This window comes from Nothoprocta perdicaria, unplaced genomic scaffold (assembly GCF_003342845.1).
Source record: "Nothoprocta perdicaria isolate Ctin4 unplaced genomic scaffold, notPer1 scaffold_98, whole genome shotgun sequence".
Lineage (NCBI taxonomy): Eukaryota > Metazoa > Chordata > Aves > Tinamiformes > Tinamidae > Nothoprocta > Nothoprocta perdicaria.
Genome location: NW_020456287.1, coordinates 1,587,119 through 1,611,832, shown reverse-complemented (window position 1 = coordinate 1,611,832; position 24,714 = coordinate 1,587,119). Strand labels below are relative to the sequence as shown.

The following is a 24,714-nucleotide window of genomic DNA, read 5'->3' as shown; positions in this document are numbered from 1 at the left end:
ATGTCCTGGTACCGCCTGGCCGTGGTTAGTGAAGGGGCTGCGGGGGTGCACGAAGTACCGATGGCACTGGGGGATGAGAGGGACAGAGTTTAATTTAACCATTTTTAATCTTTCTCACTTTTGTTTTTAAGGGAACACACCCCCTCCCCCATACACATATGCCAGGAAAGGTGGATTTTAAAGCCTTATTTCTGAAAGCTGCTGCTCACGGATGTGTCCCTCACTCCCACAGATTCACAGAATCACAGATTCACAGAATATTTAAGGTTGGAAGGGACCTCTAGAGATCATCTAGTCCAACCTTCCTGCTCAAGCAGGCACACCTACAGCATGTGGCACAGGGTGGCATCCAGGCGGGTTTTGAAGACCTCCAGAGCAGGAGACTCCACAACCTCCGTGGGCAGCCTGTTCCACTGCTCTGTCACCCTAACAGGAAAGAAGTTGCTCCTCACCTGGAGACGGAACTTCTTATGTTTCAGCTTGTGGCCATTACCCCTCGTCCTATCGCTGGCCACCAGTGAGAACAGCCTGTCCCCTTCCTCCCTGCATTCTCCCTTCCTGAACTTATACATATTAATCAGATCCCCTCTGAGCCGTCTCTTCTCCAGAGAAAACAGGCCCAGCTCACTCAGCCTCTCTTCATACGAGAGATGTTCCATTCCCTTAATCATCCTGGTTGCCCTTCTCTGGACCCTCTCCAGAAGCTCCACGTCCCTCCTATACTGAGGGACTCCCCATGGAAGCTGAATCCTGTCAAGTTTACTGGGCAGCATCAAGAAGCACTTTGCAAACCTTCCCCACCTTTAATTAATTAATTTAATTAATTAATTAATTTTATTTTAATGGATGTGTGATATACTGTGCTTCTCACGAGTTTCTTCTGACTTGTTCAGGATCAGCTACGCATCGGTGTCCACACACTTCAGCCCCACGGGTATCGATGTGGACATGGCTGAATAGCCCTTCTTGGTCACCAGAGCCACGAGCAGCATTGGCAAGGTCGTGGCCAAAGACCTGGCAAAGACAGAGGAGCCAGAGTGCTCGTAACCCCTTGCAGAAGAGAGAAATGGAGGCGAATTTGGCCTCCTAGTAGAGGTGTTGAAGATGCATGTGCTTCCTTATAAGTAGCATCCAAGGGTTGTTTTACAGGGCTGGTGATACATATTGGAGCTTTAAGCATGGTAGGGTGAAAACTGGAAATAAAGAGAGAACAAACAAAAAAGTGGAGAAATCTACATTTTTTTTCTCAAATGCAAGATTACCAATACTTTGTAAGTTATAGGGGCATCTAGAGATCTCAGTGATGGATCAAGCTCCCTTTAAGGCTGATTCAGTGCAAGTAGCAGCCTGGCAGGATTTAAACTGTTTTGAAGGACTTCCAATTGTGTTATAGGATCAAAAAATGCAATTGACTTTGCTAAACTGAGGTGGGTGGATATAAAAGAATCAAAGTTGTGCTTGATCTTAACAACAGTAATCTGGAGTTTAGGTCCCTTAACTGAGTGCATGCAATATTTTCTTCTATTGCTGTCTCTAAGGAAGAATGAGCTGTAACTAGCTAGTATGTAAAGGTAAACATAATCCTTTTCAGGTTTTCAGAGTTACCAAAATAATTCCTGTGGTGCAAGAATGACAAGAGTTTTGGCATGCGGAATAAAAGAGAGGAGCTTGTGGGGCTCCTTTGGCCTGCCTAGGCTCTAGGAAGTGCCTTAGGAAGGAGAGTTTGGGCATGGTTAACTTCAACTAATTTAAAATTTTTGGAATTGAAGATCCCTGTTGGTTCTGAAGCCACAGATGATTTCAAGTTCAGAGTACTGCCATTATAGCTGTTTTACACAGAGTTGCTTTGTTCTGTCACAAGTAGGTCTGTCAGGTTATGCATGCTTTCAAGATGACTATGTTTCTGAGGTTTGGTCGCTGTGGCTAGTATTTGGAGACCAAAAGATGTTCTTGGGCTCAAGCTGCCTCTCTGATACTCTTCAAGGGAACTGCTATAGATATCAGGTTAAATGATTATCAGTGTATTCTTGACTAAGTCCAGGCCCTGTGGACTTAGAGGGCCACTCTGGAACTTCCTGACAGCTATGAGAACTCTAGCTCCTAGTTAAATCACTTCAAGCACATCATGACAAGAAAATAAGGAATTCAAACTCAACAAAAGAATATCCAAGTCAATATAGCTTGACATATGGCCACATTGGTATATCACTTTACATTGGCTTTTTCAAGCACTGCACAGCTTTGTAAATCACTGCAGCTTTGAGCTGTAACCTTCTCTAGCCTGAGTTCAGCTTTCCTGAGAATCAATGTCTTACGGGTATTGCACATTTGTGCTTTCCTCTTTCTTATGAACTGTAAATTCCATTTTGATACAGCCCTATCCCAACGACTCTATGGTTCACATGTGCTATTTAAATTTCAGCAACTTCAGATATTTACTATGGAAAAGCCTTTCCTGGCAGTGCATCATACCACAACTGCTCTGTGTTCTTAACAGTAAGAAAAGGGAATCCTATTCAGAGTCAAAACCACCTCTGTTGGCAGGACACATCTCAACGTGGACTAAATAACTGGCTCCCAGTAAGCCTGAAGGCTACTCATTTATTAAATGTTCACAGGTACACATGGCTTGTATTGTCTTCTCTGCAGTGCCATGTGCTTTGCAAATAGTTCTCTGAACATCTGCAAATGCACTTAGGTCTCTAATTAAAGCCTTCCTTTCCACTTACCGTGAGAAGTGAGCAGACATGCAAGCCCTGAACGCCACTGCCCCTCCTGATGCTTGTTTTCTTTCTTACTCCTGAAATCTAAGCTCCCTGGGGCAAAGACATGTATACATTCAGGGCCTGTCTGTATATAGTCTCTTTCATGCCCAGCACATTTATAACACAAACCTGTGTTCCCAGAAGAGGGAAACTTGTACTAAAAATCAATTACTATCATGTGTATCGATATCCCAGGCTGAGGAGTTTCCCCTTGCTGACTACAGCTGTGCATTCAGCATTAGTAACCTAACCAACTCATTCAGTGTGGTGAACGATTCACAGCTTGTTGGGATTTTCAGAGCATCCTCCTGGCTTGTATCCCCCTGCCAGCTGCATGCTAAGGATATTGCTATAATGGGGTTCAGTGGAAAAATCCCCAAATTGGCCTGTGTAGCACATGGATGAATGCTCTCGTGTACCATATTGCTAGGTTATTGTAGCTCTCTTGCTGGGGTACACTTAATAGTTCTTATATTTAATTTCTGAGCATTAGAAGAGTGCTAAGAAACTAAGAACACTCTTAAAAAGACGTGCAAGTAAAATGTACATGTATTCCTATGATTCAAACATTTAAAAAAATCTTTGTTATGATTAGAGAACAGTATAGAAATAAAAGAGCATACCTACCTGCACATTAGTCCTGTTTTTGAAGGCTTTCTTCAGTTTTCCTAAGCCACAAATCAACGATAGATGTCCAGTTCTGTGAGAGGAATATGCAGAATATGTCCTGCATATTCTTTTCATTGAAATATTGGTTGGAAGTGACCTCTAGAGGTCATCTTGTCCGACATCCTGCTCGAAGCAGGACTGTTGCCAACACTAGATCAAATCAGCAGTAGCTTTGTCTAGCTGGATTTTGATAGCTCGCCAGGGATGGAAATTCCACAGCACCTCTGAGACAACCGGATGAAATGCTGCCCTCATCTCCCAGCGCAAACTCGACCTGTACCTCCCAAACTGCAGCTTGTGACCATGGTTCTCATCACATCCTCTGCCATTACTGAAAATAAATCTGATATCTGGTCTTTTATTCCCATTTTTACATAACTATTCAAATAACTTGTTATTCAACCCTTCAACCCTTTACAGTTGTTGGCCATACAGCATAAGAAGCTTTTATCATACAGTTTTCTTTGCTTTAATTCTAGTGCAGGCCTAGTATTTCATCTACATTAAACATGACATGCCAACTTGACAGAAGTTGGCTTGAGCAGACGGTGTGTACGCTGCAACGGCTACACACAGCCATGGTTTGGAAGCCTCTTACAGCAGTTACCTTCTCACACAGTCACAGAATCACAGGATGGTTGAGGTTGGAAGGGACTTCTGGAGATCATCTAGTCCAACCTCCCTGCCCCAGGAGGGACACATTGTCCCTCTATCTCCCTTTGCAGTGACCAGAGCCAAGCAGAAATATTTCAATTGTCTTTGCTAGTTCACTTATCGAGTGCTGAATGTTTTGTTTAAAATACCTTTGCTTGAGCACTTTGGCCGACCTTGGGATCCTTGGTGTGTCCCGTTTGTGTAGTGGTTTGCCTGGCAAACCTGGGTGCTGGGTCCTCGCTCCCAGCTCTGCAGGGTCACGGGAGCCCCGAGGGCTGCACAGAGCTGGGCTGCAGCAGCCCTGACGAGGAGCCACCGCTCCCCTCCTGCCTGCTCAGCACATGCAAAAACTGCGGATAGGAGATCACCTCGTCCATCTCCTTGCTCACATCCTCCCCGCCGTGCACATTTAGCCAAAAATTGTCAACCGTGTTTCTTGTTGAAAGCCACCAGGTGGCACAGTTCACATGGCGTGTAGAAATAGGGACAGGGCCGAGGAAGCCAAAGGAGAAATGATGACCGAAACAGGTAATCAGGTGAATTGTTGTATTCAGCCTTTTGTTTAAACTATATTGATAATATTAAGACTTCAAAGACCTTGAGATATTTTCTTGGATTGTTTGGCTGTTGTGTTTTTAATAGTATTTTCATAAAGGCTATGTACTTTCCAACAATTTCTCATCCCTGTGGATTGAAGTAGTTTAATTTTGCCTGTTGGTATTTTCTGTGGTTATTACATCACCAGGACCATTCTGGTTTACTTAATATTCATTGCTGGTATGTTTGTGACACCATGGTTGCTATTCCTAATTACGTGGCTGAGGCTTTTTGAGGTTAATGCAGTGCAACACTCTTGCAAAAATGTCCATCCATTTACAGCATTAGAGTACAAGGTTTTACATGTATGCATAAGGTGCCTCTGATTTGCTAAGGTTGCCTCCTCTGCTCCGTGAAGTCCTCAGGAACCCTAGTTCCATGAACTGCATACTTTTCCTTCTCATTTTCTTGTATTTCTTCCCTGCCTCCTCTTTTCTGCTCACAGTTTCTCTCCCACTCTCCAGTATAGCCCTGTAGCTGTCAGTGGTGCTCTGCTAATTATTTACAACCCTTATGTAGAAATAAATACTCTCCAGTTGTCTATAACTAGCTGTTATAACAATACATACATATGTTGGTGTTATAAAATAATATACAACTGTGGAAGGACTGGTGATTACCAGAGTTAGCTCTGTTTCTAACTCAGAAGAGAATGGTAATAAGGAGAGACACGGTCAGATGACCTGGAGAACAGGGATGGGTTTGGTGACCTCTGAAGGTTCTTTTCTGTTCTGTCACTTGAAGAAACAAAGCTAGAGGCAAGTGATACTCTTCTTCCAAACACAGCACAGTCACAATTTTCAGTTTTGGTAGGCTGCCAGTCTGTAGGTTCTCTAGATGTGGATGGCTACAAGAACATTGCAGAACTTGTGCATCATCTGCAGCACAGGGCAGTTACACAGAAAGGAGCATTCAATGAAGTGACAGATTGGCTGTTGAAGGAGCCTTGTGAGATGTGAGACTGCACTGGAAAAAGTAATTTTAATAAGGAGAGCACAAAAATATCATTCTTTGCACATGTGCATTCAGATGCAAAATATTTCCTGCAGGGGGGAAATAAACTCCTTTCTCTACAATTTGACAAGCTGTATCCATGCTTACCTTGCTGGGGTCCTGTTCTTCATCACCTGGACAGAGGTGCTACTGCAGTGGACACCATGGGCTTTTATCATATTCCACACCAACAGTAACCAGGGGATGTCTGAGTTCAGCCCTGAAATGGAGTTGTTATGTGGCAGGTGCCTGCACCTCGACCTGCAAACGTGGAAATTCTCCTGGTCAGCTAAAGCAGATCTAGTCTTGCAGATTAGGTCTCACTTTGAAAATGACCTTGCTACCATGGAAGATCCTTTGGCAAACAGAGCTAAGAGTCATTTCTCTGAGTTAATATTACAATATTCAGCAGAAAAGTGTTGATTCAGATATCTCTATATTTGCAGTAATGCCAAAATCTTTTGTAGATTTGAACATTTGCCCAAAAATCGGCAGGTTTTCTGTTCCAGTAGCGCTGAAGGTGGAAAGCTCCTAGAGAGGCAGAAACTGTAGTGCAGTGTCAGATTTGGGTCAGAAATAAACACTGTGGTGACAAATTCTGACTTTCCTCATCTATGCACCTGAAATCCAGTGGTTCAAGAGAAGAAGTAATGTGTTTTTCTCTTCAGAAAAGCAGAATTACAGACTGGGAATGGTGACTTATAATTTTCCCAGCTTCTTCACTTATTTCCTCTACTTGTATTTAAAGAAACAGCTTGGAAAGAGGGGAGGTTTAATGAATGTCGTTTGGGGTTTTTTTTTGTGGAACACATTCTCTGTATTATTGTCTTAGAACCTTTTCCCAGGATGTGTCATAAAACTGCGCTATGTTTTTGAGATTAAGGGCTATCTGGAAGAAGAGCAGTATTTGACCTGCCTTCTGCATGCTGATAAATGCCCCTGTGCTTGTACTGGAGAGAACACCAATTTTCAAAAAACAAGGGATTTGTGTGTAAGAAACAGTAAAACAGCTTTGCTGTTTTGGGGAGAGGAACTATTTATAGCTATAGTGGGTAAGAAATGATGAGTTTACACTCAAATAAAGGTTTCCATTTTTTATTGTATTGCGTCTACATCTCTGCCTATAGGACTTAAAACACTACAAGACTGCTGTGACATGGGGTGTCTAGCAGGGGCTTGGCAGTTCATGGAGCAGTTAGTGTGGAAGAGGGTACAGAAGGGACCTGACACCAGTTGAGACTGCTGGAGAGGGTGCAGCGATGCAGAGCAAGGCACGTTGGGCCACAATGGTTGGAGGGATCATGCCTGGCACACTGGAGGCCTCAACCCACACATTGCTCCAGAGCAGGTGGCAAAACCTGGGCAGCAAGAAACACCTGGTGCTTCTCCCCAAGCCTGGAGCAGACCATGGTGGTGGCCTCATCTCTTCGGCTTTACTGTGGCTGAGGTGCTGGGCTGCAGCAGGTGAGCAGAGCTCCAGTGAGGATCAACAGAAGATTGACAGTATCTCTGCATGGATTACAAGAGGGCTGTCCCCACATTGCATGGAAGGAGGGACAGCTGGAGACTGCACTCAGATGAGAGACTGCCAAGATCAGGAAGGCTGGAAGCTGCTGGCAATGGAAGGCATCTCTGCCTGCAGATGTGCTTGTGCAGGATAGGTATTAGTGCCATGGCAACAGCCAAGGAAGAGCAAGCGCTGCCAGGGGAGGCTCCGGAGACACCAGAGCCTGAATCAAGTGTGAGATGGAGGATGAAGCAGTGGGTGGAGGTGGCTGGAGGCTCCCTTGTGTGTGGGATGGAGGCATAGCGCTAGTCTGCCAAGCTGGCTTGATTTCCTGGAACATTTGTTGCCTGTCAGGGACTCAGATCTAGGGTACTATGAAGACTCTGTTAAGGCTTATGGGCCCCCTGAATTGTGCCCTTTGTTGCTGATTGAAATGGGCACCAATGACTTAGCGGGGGTGTATCTTGAGTGTAGATGTGTGGGGCTGGTAACGATGTGTCTAGAGGGCAACATAATGGAAGAGGTTCCCTGTGAAGGCCGCATGACTGAAGTCAGCCTCAAGTGCCTGACCATGAAATACCCACACTGTGGGAAGCAAACAGGAAGGATTAAAAATTCATAGGCAGTTGCAGAGTTGTGAACTCACTGGGGTTATGGACACGGTTTGCATGACTAGAATGCTGTAATGAATGCATGCAGGCTGTCTCAGGAGGACAGGCTGGGAAGAGGAATGAGGAGGAATTGTACACACAGGAGTGGCTTGAATGCATGGAAATTTACTCTGAAATGGGAGTCTGGAGAGTTGTGGTTTGCACTGGTGGGCAACCAGATGGGAGAAGAACCACCTTGGACAGTTGGGCTCCAAAGGATGAACAGGATGAAGACCATCCGGGGGCTGGTTACTAGTGACGTCCCTTAGGGCTCAGTGCTGGGCCCGAATCTCTGTGACATCTCTGTTAACAACCTGGATGATGGAAGAGAGGGAGCTCTCTGGCAGTTTGCAGATGATCCCAAATGTCGGGAATAGCTGCTATGTGGATGGGAAGGCTGCTCTCCAGAGGGATTTAACAAGTGAGGAAAGGGGCTGACGTGAACATGAAGTTCACTGGAGGCACATGCGCAGTGACCCCCGGGAGCTGAGGAAGCTCTCTGGGAAGCACCACAGCCAACAAGGACCTAGGGACACCCGTTGTCCCTGAGTGATCAGCATGCCCTGGGGCAAGGAGGACCACTGGGCTGCATTAGCACCAGTGCAAGTAGCAAATCAAGGAAGTGACACTTCCCTCCCCTCTTGGAGCATTAGTGAGACCACGTCTGGAGTCCTGCATCCAGTTTTGGGCTCCCCAGGGCAAGGAATACATTGGTGTCCTGGAGGGTCACAAAGGTGGGGCACATGGTGAATAAGGAGCGTGTGGGAGTGCTGGGTTTGGTTGGTGTTAAGAAGGGAAGGCTGAGGTGAGTCTTACTGCTGCCTACAGCCCCATAATGATGGGATACAGTGATGGCAGTGCCAGGCTCTTGGTGGTGCACAGTGAAAAGGCAAGAGGCAGAGTGGACACAAACTGCAGCAAGGAGAAATTCTGATTAGATATTAGGGGCAATAATAATAATTAGATATTAGGGTCTTCTTTTTCCTCCATGATGATGGTCAACCACTGGATCAGGTATCCTGGAGAGGCTAGAGGGTGTCCATGCTTGGAGATAAATGAAGGTCTCATGGACAAGCCTTGAACAACCGCGTCTTGGTGGCCTGTGGTGAGCAGGGTGTGATCCCACGTTCCCTTCAGGTCTCTCTCCCAACCTAAATCATCCTCAGGGCTGTGACCTTAGTGCTTGGCGCACTGCTGTGACCTTGGTGCTTAGTGCTTTGCTTTGGAAAGTTGCTCCCAGCTGAAGAGGAAGCAGCTCTGTGTGTTGTCTGAACAGAGGCTTTGCAAGCTTTACTGCATTTTTGTAGTATTCTGCTGTGCATGACTGTCTGTGACAGCTATTTATCTGAGCAGGGTTCTCTTTAGCAAATTCAGCGTTAAAGAGCCATGGCTTGGAAGCAACTGGATCAACTGACTAAACATGTTTTAAGGTCTAGAATTACATTTCCTGGTTGTACATATTTCCGAAATAGCTTTAGTTATGTTCTGAAGAGAATATGTTTCCATAAGGCTTAAAAAACTTGCACCTAGGCCTCCCTCAAACTCACTCATGATCTGTTCACAGTCTGTGTTGATTATAACTACTTTTCTTTGTTTAGAATATCTTCTTGCATGTTTTGGGTATATTTAATACGAAAGAAATCTGTAAGTCTACTGAAAAATTCAAGAGTGAACATCATTAATTATATGTTTTGGTAAGTCTGCATACTTAAATTATGTGTCTGGCTTTGGAGTATATGGCCTCTGAACTTGTCCAACAAGAAGTCTAGACTTCACAATTTCTTCTGCTTAATTTCCACAGAATGTTGCTGCAGATGTCTCCACAGGCCGTTTGCTCTTGCTCATTCTCAGCTCCTGTAAACAGATATGAAACTAGTAAATGAGAAATGCGGTAATATAATTGCATCTCTTGAGGGTTTTACCACACTCGTTCTCTTTGGCTTTCATCACTCTTGTAGTGCCATGTAGTGTGCATGTTTAGGTTATCAATATTCTGTAAAATAATATGGCAGGGACCAGTTTGATTCCTCTTCGCAAGGAGGTCCTGCTTAGGCCTAGTCCATATTAAGAATAACAGTTTTATAGAAGATCAGTCTAAAGCAGAGCCAGGGAAAGAACTAACAGTTCAGCAACATGAATGATCAAGGCCCAGTGATGTCCTTTAATTAGCAGTGAAGATCTGCTGTGCTACAATCAAAGCACCAGAAATGATTATTGTGGTGCTGATAGCAGGAGGAAGTTCAGATGGAAACAGAGGAATCATTTGGAAGAGTGGCAGTGAATGAGGAGATGGGTGCAAATTTCTTAAAGGTGAGAGAGAAAAGCTTGAGTTTCACCTGGAAGAAGAAGAAAGATGAGCAGAAGGTGTCTGAGAAGGTCACCTCAGGGCGGGTGAGCGCCTGGCTATTCCCTAGGTTTTACGGGATGGCACATGAAGGCTGTGCCATGCAGCTCTATGTTGGCAGTGCTAGAGTGGGGCTGGGTGTGTGTGGGGTGTTGCTGTCAGAAGCTGTGGTCCCTACAAGCAGGCCCAGGGTCGGTGTGAAGCACCTCTGCTGTTAGCTCTGCTCTCCTCAATGGTCATGAGCTCGAATGCAGCCACCTGCTGGCCTGCCCCTCTACAGGGCCCTGGACACTCTGAGGGTCACAGCGTGAACTCGAGTGACTGAACAGTGATGGACAAGTCCTGGGCATTCCACATTTGTTGGGAACTCCAATGAACTTGATGGCAGGGGTGTGTGAAGAATTAATTATGGGCAGCAAAGAAAGAAGAGGAAGGAAGACTTGGATGAGCAGGAAAGATAGAGAGCAAAGTGGAAGGCCACTCATAAAAAACATGGAAAAGATGTGAGCAAACACCCAGCCAGCAGGGAGAAAAAATGCCTGCTGCTGTTGGTATTGTAGGAGCTACATCTCTTGCAGCAGGAGCTGTGATGCATATGCCAGAAGCCCTGTCACTCTCTTTTCCCTTGCCCTCCATGCAAATACATGCTTTCCTTGAGGGAATATGTTTGGCATGTTTAGTATGTTCAGAAGTGACACATTAAGGTGCTCTGTTTTTGTGTTGTCCTTCTGTTTGTCAGTGTCTGGGGCTGGAAAGGGGGAAGCTCAAGCTGTGCATCTGGAGCGTGGAAACCCTTGCTGGGTTTTATTCTTGATTGATCCTGGTTGGCTTCCTTAGCTCATATTTGCTTTTGAAAACTTCTATTTTAGGTATAAATGGCTCATGCTTAGCTGGTATGGAATGCACAGCTTGTTTTTGTGCAAGTCTGACTACACTAAACTGACAATTAAAAATCCACACAAAGAGATATAGATTCATTTTCTTAAAATTAATCTTCTGAAAAGTAAATCTGTTTCTAGTGATTCAAAGCCTTCAAATTCAAAATAAGCTTTATTTTACCATCTAATTTCTACTGGCCATAGAAATACAAGAACTTCCACCTTGAGAATTTCTTCACCTTAAATTAGTTAATCCTCTTGTGCCCTTTCAAACAGAAATTCAGCATTGCACAAAATTGCAGTTCTTCTGGAGAGAAGCAGCATGAAACAAATAAAACAGTCTGAACATGAAAGCATGCTTTTGTTCAGTTTGAAACACTGAGGAAATTAATTGCCAAGGAACAGTACTGGGACATCCCTTGAATTAGATTTTATCTCCCAAGTAGGAGAGGCAGCAAGCTCTGCTTTTCCAGCTGTAAATCAGCCATGCTGGAGATGCCCAGCAGAATACAGCCGCACGTGCCTGCTAGAGGAAGCTGAATTCAGTTGCAGCAAGCCAGCAAAATGCCTGTAGCCTTTTTGTGAATGTTGTGTCCATCTCTCCTGGTGCTGGTTTTCTCTTTAAAGCCGGAGGTGGAGGAGTAAATCAGGCCTACCAGAGTCATAGAGGGAGAAGCTGTATTGAAAAGTGCTTGTCAGCAGAGTCATTTCCATGAACACTGTGCACCCTTGTGCTTGCTTTCCCTTGGAAAAGCTCTTTCTGTATCAGTAACTATCTGTGGCTAAGGTTGTCAGAGAGAGATTTTGCTAAATTAGATATGGCTGGTATAGGGCGGCTGTAAACCAGTATGTTGGCTGACTGTACAGCCTGGATTTCCAGCTCTCCCTTTTTCCCTAGAAAAGGGAAAACCTGGTCAGGTTTTGTCATCCTAGACCCGTGTTTTGAAAATCTGCAGTTGTCCCCCTTTTGTCAATAGCTTGGAAATTGCAACAAAATGTTTGATTTTTATAGAAATGAGATTGAATTATATATGTATTTCTTTTTCAAATGTTCACATGCAGGGCATTGTTTCCATCTTTCTGTGACTGCTACTACCTGGATCTTAGCTCTGGTCTAGTAAAGGAGTGTCTAGGATGTATCTGTCAAAGAATGCAAGACTCTGAACTACAAAATGATTTAAATATATAGTAGAGTTTTTGAATTCTGTATCTGATATCTAACTAATGGATGTTTACATAAGATGTAGGATTACTCATTTAGATTGAAGCTTTTAAATCCTGACCTGTGAAACTTACATTATCCTCATATTTTCTTACACCGTATCAGGCAAAAATGAATGCCTAAATCCTCTGAGAGAGGAGTGTGTATGAAAATAACACTGGCTAGAATAGTAAGCTCTGTGTGTTGCCACCCTCATGCCTCCTCCTGCGGCTGGCCTTGTCCTCAGGGCCTGCATCCAGGAGCTGGGCACTGATGAACAGTAACTTCTGATGAGACCTGCAGACCTGTGAGTCAGCACTTCAGCTTTTCTACATAAAACCCCAGATAAAGGCTATTCTAACTGGCAGTATTCAGTCACTTTGGGGAAAAAAATTGTCAGTGTTGATAGGGAAGGAGAGGCAGCAGGAGCATGTTCTTATCAAAGCACTGGAAATTCAGCTGAAATGATCTTTTCTCCATTTTACAGCCTGCCCCACTTTGCTTTTGCATGACACATTTTTTCACTTGACATGGAAAAATGGTAGGTTTGTCACAGTTCACTGTTGTTCAGCAGCCAAGGGGGTGCTTGAATAAATATGTTTGGTGATAACTAAGTAATGCTCCCAGTTTGCATCTTTTCTCCACTCTAACGAAACCTGCTCTGCTCCCTTGTTTTAATGATATCAGCCATATACATTTAGTCTGGGTGCAAACAAAGGCAGGGGCAAAGGAAATAGGCTGTTCCTGTGCTGCAGTAGCAGCAGAGCCTATTTGTGTCCACCTAGCCCATATGGGTGTTTCTCAGTCACTTCTCTCCACACAAAACACCCCTGACTTGTGTTTCATACAGGGCGGTGTTGCCTACTGGATTTTGCTCTGGGAAATCAGATCATTTGGATAGCAGCTGGCAGTCTGCCATAAGGACAGTGCTTGAACTCTGGCAAGACCACCCTACCTGCAAAAAGGAGATTATGAAGCCAACTTCCTTCATGAAGACCTTGGGACGAGATGTGCTTCATAAAAGGTCAAATGTAGCTGCAAATCCACTAACTACATTGAGATCCAGGTTCCTGGGATGGAGATGAACCCTTAGTGTGCTAAGCTTAGCTTTATAAGTTAAGGGACACGCAGACCTTTGTTTTGCCTTTCATGTTCATTCCCTCTTCCCACACGCTGTTATTGCTAGCATGGTGGAATGGGCCCTCCGAGACCTCACACTAAAATCTTCATTCCTCATCTCGGGTTCAAAACAGGGGCTCGGGGATGTCTCCTGGCTTGGAACTCCATGGAGAGAACCAGGCGAAGGAAGAACGTCAGCTTGCTCCGCCTGTGTGTGTGTGTGTGTGTGTGTGTGTGTGTTTCAAAGTTGGACATAGGAAAAGCCAGGCAATGTCTTTAGCTGATCTTTGCCAGATGAACGAGCCACTGAAATCTGTACAATCAAACTCCTTTCTTTTGTTCCCGTTTTTTTCACAGTTGAAATAACACTGTTCCTGATAATGCTGCAAAGCTCGGGCAGATGGAAAACTCCACTGAGTGTGGCGCTGGCTGCCTGCCCTTAGCTGAACGTTAGCAGATTAAAAACCTCACCGACAATTTACCACTAATTGCCAGATATAACGTCAAGCAAAAACTGTTCTAGAAGCCTCCAAAACGCTTGGGTCTGCAATAATTGTATCATCAATTAATTTGATGTCATAAACAGGCAGTGGCTTTACAGCATTACTTCTGAAACCTTATTTTTGCTTATAAATCACTGTTAAAGGTCAGGTTTGGGGATCACTTAATATGAATTCTGTAAAGCAGGTAGGTGTATGTGCTCATGTGCTATTATTACACATTATCCTGCTTGATTTTCAAATCTGAAGTGTATGAATCTCGTGGGTTATGCTGCATGGGGATAGCTTTCACTTTGCTCCAAGCACCGATAGCTTTCATGCTGTCACTGAGGTGGTGAGATCAGTAGTGAATTAATTGTTAGATGAACTTACAAACTACCTTCCAGCAAGAGCTAGCAAAGCATTTTCCATAGAATCCCCTCTTCTTGCACTTCGTGTCACACAAAACGTAGCCTAATTTAAGAGTTTAGGAAACAGCCAGGCTGATTTTTGTACTATTGTTTTTTAAACATCTTAGTGTAGTAATTCAATGTTTGTCTTCCTAACAGCTCCTCATTTGTTATGCTTGCCTCATGGAAGTTTATTGCTGTGACAGTAAACATGGAGTTAATGCTCATACAGGTTGGCAGAGGACTTCACTGTATAGCATTAAAAAATGGGAGAAGTTAATCAGAGCTTAGTATCAGATTTCTCTCCTAAACTGAGAAGACCTTGGAGTGAGTGGAGTGATTATACAACAGGATACATGGGAATGTGTAATGATTCTGGATTTTTTTCCTAACAAGTAAACACAAAACCTAAACAAACATTAATGTGACTAGCACTTGAGAGAGGCTGTGTATGAATAAAAGTGTTCTCATTAAGTGATATTAGCTACTTTTATGAAAAACATGATATGTAAAGGGCAGACTGAGAACCCACCCTGTCTAGACTACTGTAGGACAGAGCTAGCTGCCTGGTATACAATGCTGGGGCTGCTGTGTCCTGATAGAAAAGACTTTAACTACACTGTATTATGCAAAATTCTCTTTTATGTGAGCTCAGCTTAGAGACATAACAAGATTAGGATTTTTTTCCAAAGAAAAGCAAATTTTGAAAGGATGTTTATCTTTAAAAGGGATTGTGCATCCACCCAGGAGCCTCTTTGGCTCAAGAGATGTGGCCAGCATGTACTGTGTCAACCCTATTTATAAAGTATCTGCTCGAGACGAGGACACCCTCTCTGCAGGATAACCCCAGTAGTGTTGGTGGTTCTCGTCCTTCCAGAATAAACTTCCCTGTTTCTGGCAGAATCCCAAAGGTGCCATCGGAGGAAAGGCAGGATCTCCAAGATACTCAGTGCTCTTTCAGTGCAAGGCACATCACTGTTGTTCATAACTCCCCTCTATATCCCTTCACACTCTCTCTTAGGTTCTTATAAAATAAGGAGAAAAAAAATTTAAAAAATCCTTACAGTCTGAACCTAGTGACTATTAAGAATGAATCCCATTTGATGCAACTTAGTATTTTAAAGGAGGATGTGTCTTGAAGGAGGAGGTGTCACCTTCAACAGGCAAAAACGATTTCTGTGTCAAGGAAACCACATAACAGAATGAGAAGTTTTTGGTTTGTCAAAATGGGTGCGCAATACAGATTCACAGATTCACAGAATATTTAAGGTTGGAAGGGACCTCTAGAGATCATCTAGTCCAACCTTCCTGCTCCAGCAGGCACACCTACAGCATGTGGCACAGGGTGGCATCCAGGCGGGTTTTGAAGACCTCCAGAGTAGGAGACTCCACAACCCCCCTGGGCAGCCTGTTCCACTGCTCTGTCACCCTCACAGTAAAGAAGTTGCTCCTCACCTGGAGATGGAACTTCTTGTGCTTCAGCTTGTGGCCATTACCCCTTGTCCTATCGCTGGCCACCAGTGAGAACAGCCTGTCCCCTTCCTCCCTGCATTCTCCCTTCCTGAACTTATACATATTAATCATATCCCCTCTGAGCCGTCTCTTCTCCAGAGAAAACAGGCCCAACTCACTCAGCCTCTCTTCATACGAGAGATGTTCCATTCCCTTAATCATCCTGGTTGCCCTTCTCTCTATACATCGATATCAATAATCAATTGTCAGAAAAAAATGTAAATAGTTTGGATATTGTCCCGGTTTCTTGAATGGGTAGGGAATGTAGCCTCCTCTAACAAACCAAAATGTTGTTTTTCCTTGCAGAGGAACAGTTATTAGAAATAAGAAAATTTTTCTTTGTTTCTTTTCAGTACTGCTTGTGCAGGCAGTTCATACTTGCATGAGGACTGTGGCTGTCAACACATTCATATATTGCTTCCTTTTTACTTAAAGGAAGTTCATTTCTGCATACTATAACATATCCATGCTTGGAAGAAAGCAGGCCAGAGGGTAGGTGGCTGCGACCGGCCTCTTGACTGGCTGTTCTTGGTCTGAGTCTTATCAGCTGGAACGCAGCTATCAACCTGCATGCCAGCTTTTATGGAGATAAAATTGCAGGGGTCTAACCTGGTGCAGATGCATTTCAAGCAAAGATATACCACATTCAAAATTACTTGTTGAGGTTGTTTTGCCTCATAGACCAGCCATGCAAATAAGAGCATGTGCTATCCCGTATATGTGTTAGATCCAGGAGTCTGTATGCAGACACATAAGACTGGAACAACAGTTGGTGAAATATTTAGTGGTAGGAGGAACAAAGCACTGTGCTCGTGAAGCCTGTGCTTCAGATATGTGTTTTGAGATCCTAGTGCCTGCCCTAGCAAGCAGGGTTCAGAACCAGGCCCTTGATACTGGCTCTCAAAGCAAAAGGGCAAGTGGTTTCGTGGGGCAAAAAGACATAATGGTCCAACTGTGTGGGATTTACTGAATTCTGTTTAACTGAAAGAAGACAGAGATGCTGACTTTGTGATTTGTGGTTTTAACTACACACACAAGCTCCTGAGAAGCTGCAGTTGCTCTAAGTGGCGTTTTTGCTGCCGAACATTTCTCTCATCCAGCTGGAAAACAAAACAAAACACCGTTGTTAATGAGGCAATGTTAATGCATCCATCCCTGCATCTCTTCAGAATCAGCAGGCAGAAATGAAGCATAAATTAGTCTGGGGGTAGTCAAAGCAGGGCTTGTCATAGCTGCTGCACTGCAGCTCTGCCTCTAGGAAATGCAGCTCATTTAACCAAAATGTGAGGTTATTCTGCATATGATGAATTTAGAGCAAATCGAAATTTAATCCAGCCTTTCAGTTTATCCTGAAGCTGCTGTTTTTTATTATTGTTTCTCTCACAGCCATCTCCCGTGACAATCACAGTAGTTTTCATCCTAATGATGTCATCCCTCAGCGTTCCCACAGCCACCCGGGGACACTCACACTCTCATTATTCACTAGCAGCTGCCTCTCCTTTTGCTTCTTTGCCTGGGTTTTAAGTGCATCGGGTGCCTATGGACATCCCCGTGGTCCTCCTGGGGAAGAAGGACGGTGGAGGCTGGCGGGGAGCTGCACGGTTTGCTCGCCAGGCATGTAACAGGGTTCACTTTGGCAGCGTGTTTATGAACGAGCTGCACTTCTGCTGGGTGATCTCATCGCCTCGGCGCAAGGGAGGTTATAGAGAGAGCTGCTGAAGTCACGAGCCTCAGTAGCTCGTGGAAAAAAATATGTGTTTATCACTGACACACAGCTATTGCCCTGGAGCCGCTAGGGAAGGGCCAAGGGGGAAGTATTATACTTGATCTTGACCAAGCATCTTACTTGATGCAAAAACGCTAGACTAAGTGGTGCTAGAGAGATTCATTTTGAATTAAACAGTTGAGAACTTTTTACACACAGTTTAAAGGAAAACAAACCTTTAAAATGTGTCTTAAGTGGTAAAAAGAAACCCCAAATCATTGTCTTGCCCTTGACTTGTACTGACTGTACTTGACTGCATTTTAATTTGTTATAGAGGGCAAGAAGAGAAGAAAGCTTTTTCAGAAAGAAAAATTAACATTCATATTTATCTTTCTTGTTAGAGACGTGCATTCGGACAACTGCCCTCCTGTCCCTGCTGGAAAAAGCAGCTAATCCCAGAGAGCTGAGTCGGTGATGCTGCTGCCAAGGCTGTGGTACCATCCTGTGCCCGGGGTTTCTGACGGCCTCGCTTTGCTTGTGTTAGCTACCCAGGATTAGATACAACACCATAAGTATCTCAAGAAACATATCAGAATATGCTGAGGGGCTCCTCCTTCAAGGTAAAGTTCCTTCCTGCTGCCTTCAACCCTGCATTGGAAAGCAAAGGAGAACACTTCCTAGGAAACTTCTTTTTGTTTCCTCAGGGCAAGTTATCTGCTGCAGCAGAGTGCAAAATACTTATAATAGGAGTATAGGCTTAAAAGAACCTTTTTGTTCTTGTAAAATAGCACAGAAAGTACAATTTTAAAATTAAATTTCCTAGTTTTCTTACAGTATTTCTTTTTTTTCTGTAAGTGCTAAATATAGAAATTACAAACAGCTCTACTCTGCTCTTGTCATTCTCACAATTATTTTTCACCAAAAGAAAGCACAGACAGTTCCTGATGGGTCAACAGCATTTTGAATGAAAATCACTTAAAAAAAAAAAAAAATTGCTTCACCTCATCTTCAGGAGTGCTCCTACTTGACCACAGGCATATACAGAGTATGCACAAAAATCCTGCTCCCAGGGAAATTAGTAGAGAGAACAAAGGCAATATTCACAGCCTCACTGAATCACAGACTGGTTGAGGTTGGCAGGGACCTCTCGAGATCATCTAGTCCAACCCCCTGCTCCAGCAGGGACACCCAGAGCACGGGGCACAGGGCGGCATCCAGGCGGGTCTGGAAGATCTCCAGAGAAGGAGACTCCACAGCCTCCCTGGGCAGCCTGTGCCAGGGCTCTGGCATCCTCACAGGAAAGAAGTTCTTCCTCACATGGAGATGGAACTGCCTGTGTTGCAGCTTGCACCCATTACCGCTTGTCCTGTCACTGGCCACCACTGAGGAGAGTTTGGCCCCTTCCTCCCTCCATTCTCCCCTCAGGTATTTTGTACATCTTGATCAGATCCCCTCTCAGTCTTCTCTTTTCCAGGCTAAACAGGCCCAACTCACTCGGTCTCTCCTTATATGAGAGATGTTCCAATTCCTTAATCATCTTGGTTGCTCTCCTCTGGACCCTCTCTAGGAGCTCCACATCCCTCTTGTCCCAGGGAGCCCAGAACTGCCCCCAATACTCGAAGTGCAGCCTCACTCCAGAGCTGAGTAGAGGGGCAGGATCCCCTCCCTTGACCTGCTGGCAACATCCTCCTGATGCAGCCAGGATCCCATTGGCCTTCTTGGCCATGAGGGCACTGCTGCCTCATGGTTAACTTGGTGTCAACCAGGACTCCCAGGTCCTTCTCTGCAGAGCTGCTCTCCAGCAGGTCAGCCCCTAATCTGTACTGGTGCCTGGGGTTATTCCTCCCCAGGTGCAGGACCCTGCACTTGTCCTTATTGAACCTCATGAGGTTCCTCTCTGCCCAACTCACCAGCCTGTCCAGGTCCCTCTGGATGGCAGCACAGCCCTCTGGAGCACAGCCACTCCACCCAGCTTGGTGTCATCTGCAGACTTGCTCAGGGTACTCTCTGTGCCCTCGTGCAGGTCATTGATGAACAGGTTGAACAGCACTGGGGCCAGCACTGACCCCCAGTACTGACACCACTGGCCACAGGCCTCCAACTGGACTCAGCTCCATTTATCACCACCCTCTGAGCTCTGCCATCCAGCCAGTTCTCGATCCTCCTCACTGTGTACTCGTCTAGTCCACTCTCCCGGAGCTTCCGTATGAGGATAGTATGGGACACAGTGTGGAAAGCCTTGCTGAAATCAAGGCAGACAAAACCCATGGCTCTCCCCTTGTCCAGCTGGCCAGTCATCTCATCATAGAAGGCTATTAGGTTCGTCAGACATGACTTCCCCTTGGTGAATCCATGCTGACTACTCTTGATCACCTCCTTCTTGACATGCCTAGAGATGCTTTCTAGGATGAGCTGCTCCATCACCTTTCCAGGGACAAAGGTGAGGCTGACCGGCCTGTAATTGCCCGGCTCCTCCCTCTTGCCCTTTTTGAAGACTGGAGTGACGTTGGCTCTCTTCCAGTCCTCGGGCACCTCCCCTGCTCTCCAGGACCTCTCAAAGATGATGGAGAGAGGCTGAGCAACAACCCCTGACAGTTCCTTCAGCACTCTTGGGTGCATCCCATCGAGGCCCATAGATTTATGGGTGTCCAGTTTGCTTAAATAATCCCTAATCCAATCCTCCTCGACCAATGGAAAGTCTTCCTCTCTCCTGGTTCTCTCTCTTATATCTCTCATATCTGGGCTCTGTAGTTCATGGGGACGAGCCTCAGCAGTAAAGAAGCCATTTAGTAACTCTGCCTTCTCGGCATGCTCCATCATTAAGGTACCCTCTCCACTCAGCAGTGGACCAGTGTTTTCCCTAGCCTTCCTCCTGCTGCTGATGTATTTATAGAAGCCCTTCCTGTTATCCCTGGCATCTCTTGCTCATATCATCTGCTTTGCAAAAACCATACTCTCCATTATTGCTCTCCAATTGTGAACAATCCATATAAAGACCACCTGCAATAATATTCATCAATACAAGAAATTTCCTGCTTTGGTTAGACCAGCTATGGCATTTTAAAGTACAGACAGCATTTTCAGGAGTACCATGGCATGTACTCCTGCATACCCATTATTTTGCCCTGAGATCATGACTTTAATTTTATTTTATTTAAGGCTCAAGGAGAGAAAACTATCTTTAGCTGGCGAGCCCTCTCTGCCTGCTCAGTTCTCAGCTGCAGCAAGCAGGCTTGGGCAGTACAAGCAATGCTAACTGCGTACTTTAAGGACAAGCTTGGGGCCAGGATACACACTGCAATGACCATGGGGGTCTCTGATTATCCAATAAACCCAGGCAGGATGAGCAAAGGTGTAGTTCTGCTCTACCAAAATGCCTGTGTAATTCCAGCTTTGGAGCAGTTTATCTCCCTGGGGAACTCGCGCTGCTGGTTACAGTGAGGCAGAAGAACAAACTCGGTGGCCAGGCTAATGGACTCGGTGCTCATTGGGCTGTTTTTCTTCTACTCCAGAGACACCAAGTTGTCTTGACAGAACAGAGGGCAAAAGCTCACAGAAACACCCACTTCTCTGCCACGCACCCCGGCTGAGCAGGTACCATCTGCTTGAGAGACTCTGACTCTCTGTTTTCTTTCCAGGATTAGTCTAAAAGCTGAGAGATTTGAAACTTTCTAGTATCTTTCTTTAACAGTTGCAGCAATTTCTTGCCTCCAAATTGGTGATTAAGGTCGTTTTGCACCCCCTTGCTAGTCCGTCATATATTTCCAACCAAATGAGCTTTGAAGTTATCCCATCCTGCGGCTTGAGGATTTCCCAGTGCCTCCCAAAATAAATAGCTGCAGACAAGAGACCTTCAATCATCACCTGTTTGACGAAATAGAAACAAACCAATATTTAAGCATGAGTTCTATTGTTGGTTTAGGCACTGTTCTCCATACACTTGTGAAATATTATACAATTGATTTTCCTAAAACTGGTAAAAAAAAAAAAGAGTTAAAGATTTGTTATGATTCTTCATATTTCTGTTTACTCTATGTTCTACTTCTTTGCAATTTATAATAGAATTGGATTGGAAATCTCTCACTGATTCCTATTCTCACATGCTGGTAGTTTTCTCCCTATAAATTGACCTAGAAGGGGATGAAGGCCCCACCAGACGACATTTCAGAGAATAAAACATTTCCCCAAACTGTTCCATGACTAAAGGCTCAAGCAAGCACTGCACAGCCAGAGAGAGACGGCGTTAACTTGGCTGTTATGTTCCTGCTTTTGTCTTCTAATTCAGGTAATAGAGACTTCAAAGCATTTTTCTAGGCAGTACCTAATTTTTTTTTTAATGAAGATGGCTCCATGCAGGACTGTGCCAGAGGGTAGGTGAACCACAGCAGTCAAACAGCACCTTTTATGATGTTGGGAAGCTCCCGTGCTCCTCACAAAGCACTGGAGGGTGGTTTGTGTTGACAGGCCCCTCCTGCCTCCCTGTGCTAGTGTCCAAGCGCCAGCTCCTTCTTTCTCTAAAGCTGTGCAGAGAGTGGAGCTCATCGACATTTAGGACATTTTCACAGGGAATGCAAGTGGAAAAATAGGTCAGAGCCTCTCCCTCTTCCATGCAGATGCCAGAGGCGTTTTATTAGGGGCAGCTGTAAGCATGAACGTCCCATGCCTGATGTGGGTCAGGCCAGTGAGAGAGAGGCCAGGCTCGGAGCAAGGACTCGCAGGAGCCTCGTCCTTCTGTTCAACGTGGCACTCACAGCCTCATTCCAGCCTCATTTGCTGGAAGGTCTGGTTGGGAAGCTTGGACCTTCCCATGGCTGGGTTAACTTTGTCCTCTCTCTCCCTTCCCAAACATGGTTGGTTGACAGATAACTCACCCTGGCCTTTTTAATGGCATTTTGTGATCCATGCACCAACTACATATCTAAGCTGGTCATTCCTTGTAGAACCAGACTGTGCTTTTCTTCATATTCACCTGTCACCTTGCTTTTCTTCTGGTCCTGACACTGACAATTGCAGCAATTCTCCTGCCTTTCGCCTTTCACTACCCCAGCTTCAGTAAACAGGGTGCAAGCCTTGGCTCCGCAGCTGCACTTAATGCCCCTAGAGAGCTTTGGGCCTGGCCTGAGTGCCCCTCAGGCTGCCAGAGCAGCCTCGTGCCCCGTGTCTGCTGCAGAGAGGTAGGTCAGGCCATGCTCTCCTGGGCTGTCTGCTCTGTAGAGGCCCGTTCAGCAAAGGGCTTCCTCTGCAGGGCCTAGCACAGGCCCAGCTCCCCGGAGCCTAGGCGGCCATTTCCCACATCAGCAGCACCTTTCCTCCATTTCCTCTGTTCCCTTTCATTCCGTTCCCTTTCAGGTGCAACCAGAGCCAGCATTTTTTTTTTTCCCAAGAAAAGAAATGGGAAGTGAGAGCATGACTCGTACAACCAGAATTCTCTACATCTGCCAAGATAAACAAGCTGTTTGACAGAGTCCTGCCTTCCAGAGATTAGAAGCACCTTCTCCATGGCGCAGAGCTTGGCTTGCACACATCGTTCCCAAACATTTGCACACCAGCTACTCGAAACAGCCCTTTCCATGATGCAGGAAGCAGCTCCTGTGCAGTGGTGAAGGAGGGAACGTTCCTCTGCATGTCTCCCTCCTCAGCTTTCCAGGAGCAGAGGTAATGTGGGGTGTGCAGCCAGTTGTGACGTTTGCTCTTTGGAGACCAAACCCCCCTGCTCCCCTGGGAAGCCTGCAGGCAGAGTGCTCGTTTTCCTGAGGAATCTGCAGCCCTGCAGTGGAAGAGCTCGTTTGCCTGGAAACTGCACAAGTTGGACTTACTAACCAGGCTAATGGGGCTGCTGCAGTGCCCCGGTGGTTGCTTTAGAGGAGCCTGAGGGCATTTTCGTTGGGTTGCAAGGCTCTAGCTATGATGTTTTTGGAGAGAAAAGTCTCTCACTGGAAGATAGCTTGGAATGGGCAGTAATAGAGCACCGACAGAAGCGATGTTTATGCAGAGGGAGCAAGGAGGGAACCAGCTAAAGCATCAAACTGAGCAAGCTTGGTTAGACATCTTGATATTGGATGCTGAGCAATAGCCCGTTAGCATTCAGAATCTCACTATGTAAAAAAGTGAGCATTTTAAGGAGGAAAATAGTCCAGACAGCGCAGTCCCAACTGCAAAATTCCTACAGCCCTAAGATGACTTGTTCTGAGCCAAGGAAAACCCATGTCTCATGCTGGAAAAACAAATTCTGCCTGCACCAATATTCTCAAGTTACTGGTCTTTATCTACGACAGTTACAGTAGTGACAGAGAGCAGGTCTAAACCCCACAATTTGTCCTGTGTCTGGCTGCAATGAGATCTCTCCTCTTAAGTCATACTGTGCAAAAGAGCAGTCTCTCTAGCTCAATAATTCAAATGAAATCAGTTTAATTTCTGATTTGGAAGATGTACTGAACTAACACTGTTTACAGAAACATAGAAGATAAGTCTTCTGGCTTCACGACCATGAAGTATTTTTGGGAAGTACAGAGCTCTGTAGAAAAATCTCCCTTGTGCTAGATCAATAGTTAAATGGGCGTTTATTTTTCCTTGCAGACAGACAACCAGTTGCTACACACTCATCCTTAGCAAGAACTCACAGCCTGCCAGAGGACGGGGAGAAGCTAACAGAGATCCTGAGAATTTTCCCAGAAGTTTAAATCCGCTGCTCCAGGAACTTGTGTCACTGCTAACAGAGTGTAACCATGAGGCTTCTAATGACACCGTGAGGGTACAGCGGTGGCTGCATGCAGGGGACAGGCAGGGTGCCACAGGTCTGGTAACAAATGAATTGCATTCAGGTGGGCTCGTAGTGGGACACAGCGGTGGTTGCAAAATAGTTCTGCTGCTGAGAGGCCCTTCCCTTGTGACGTGCACATGGCCTCCCTGAGGATATGGTGAGGCTGAGCTGGAAGAAAAAATCAGAGCCACTGAAACTGAGTAAAACCCCATGATGGCATTAGGCATTGTGGATTTACCCCAGATCTTCTAAAACCTGCGACATGCAGAGAAATCCTGGGAAGCAGCTCTTCTGAAGGACTTCAGGAGAGAAAAACTGTTACTAAATGCTGTATTTGGCTGTTTTTTGGCTTTCTTCGAGGGGCGGGGGTGCTCTAGCCTTTGATCAGGGATGCAGCAGCTCCCTTCTGCAGTGCCTGCGTTAAAAGGAAGGATTTCCCACAGCCTTTGGTGTCTGTAATTGAGCCCTGGT

The 24,714-nt window shown here is 45.3% G+C and overlaps 1 protein-coding gene across 1 annotated transcript; it reads left to right on the top strand.

Annotated features, from left to right (window-relative positions):
- DHRS12 (dehydrogenase/reductase 12) lies at positions 1-24,206 on the top strand. The gene is given in 7 exon segments (XM_026053305.1): positions 1-8; positions 894-1,024; positions 4,539-4,624; positions 9,434-9,529; positions 20,996-21,070; positions 24,032-24,141; positions 24,143-24,206. Coding segments are annotated over 7 exon segments (570 nt in total).
- Positions 24,207-24,714: the final 508 nt, after the last annotated feature.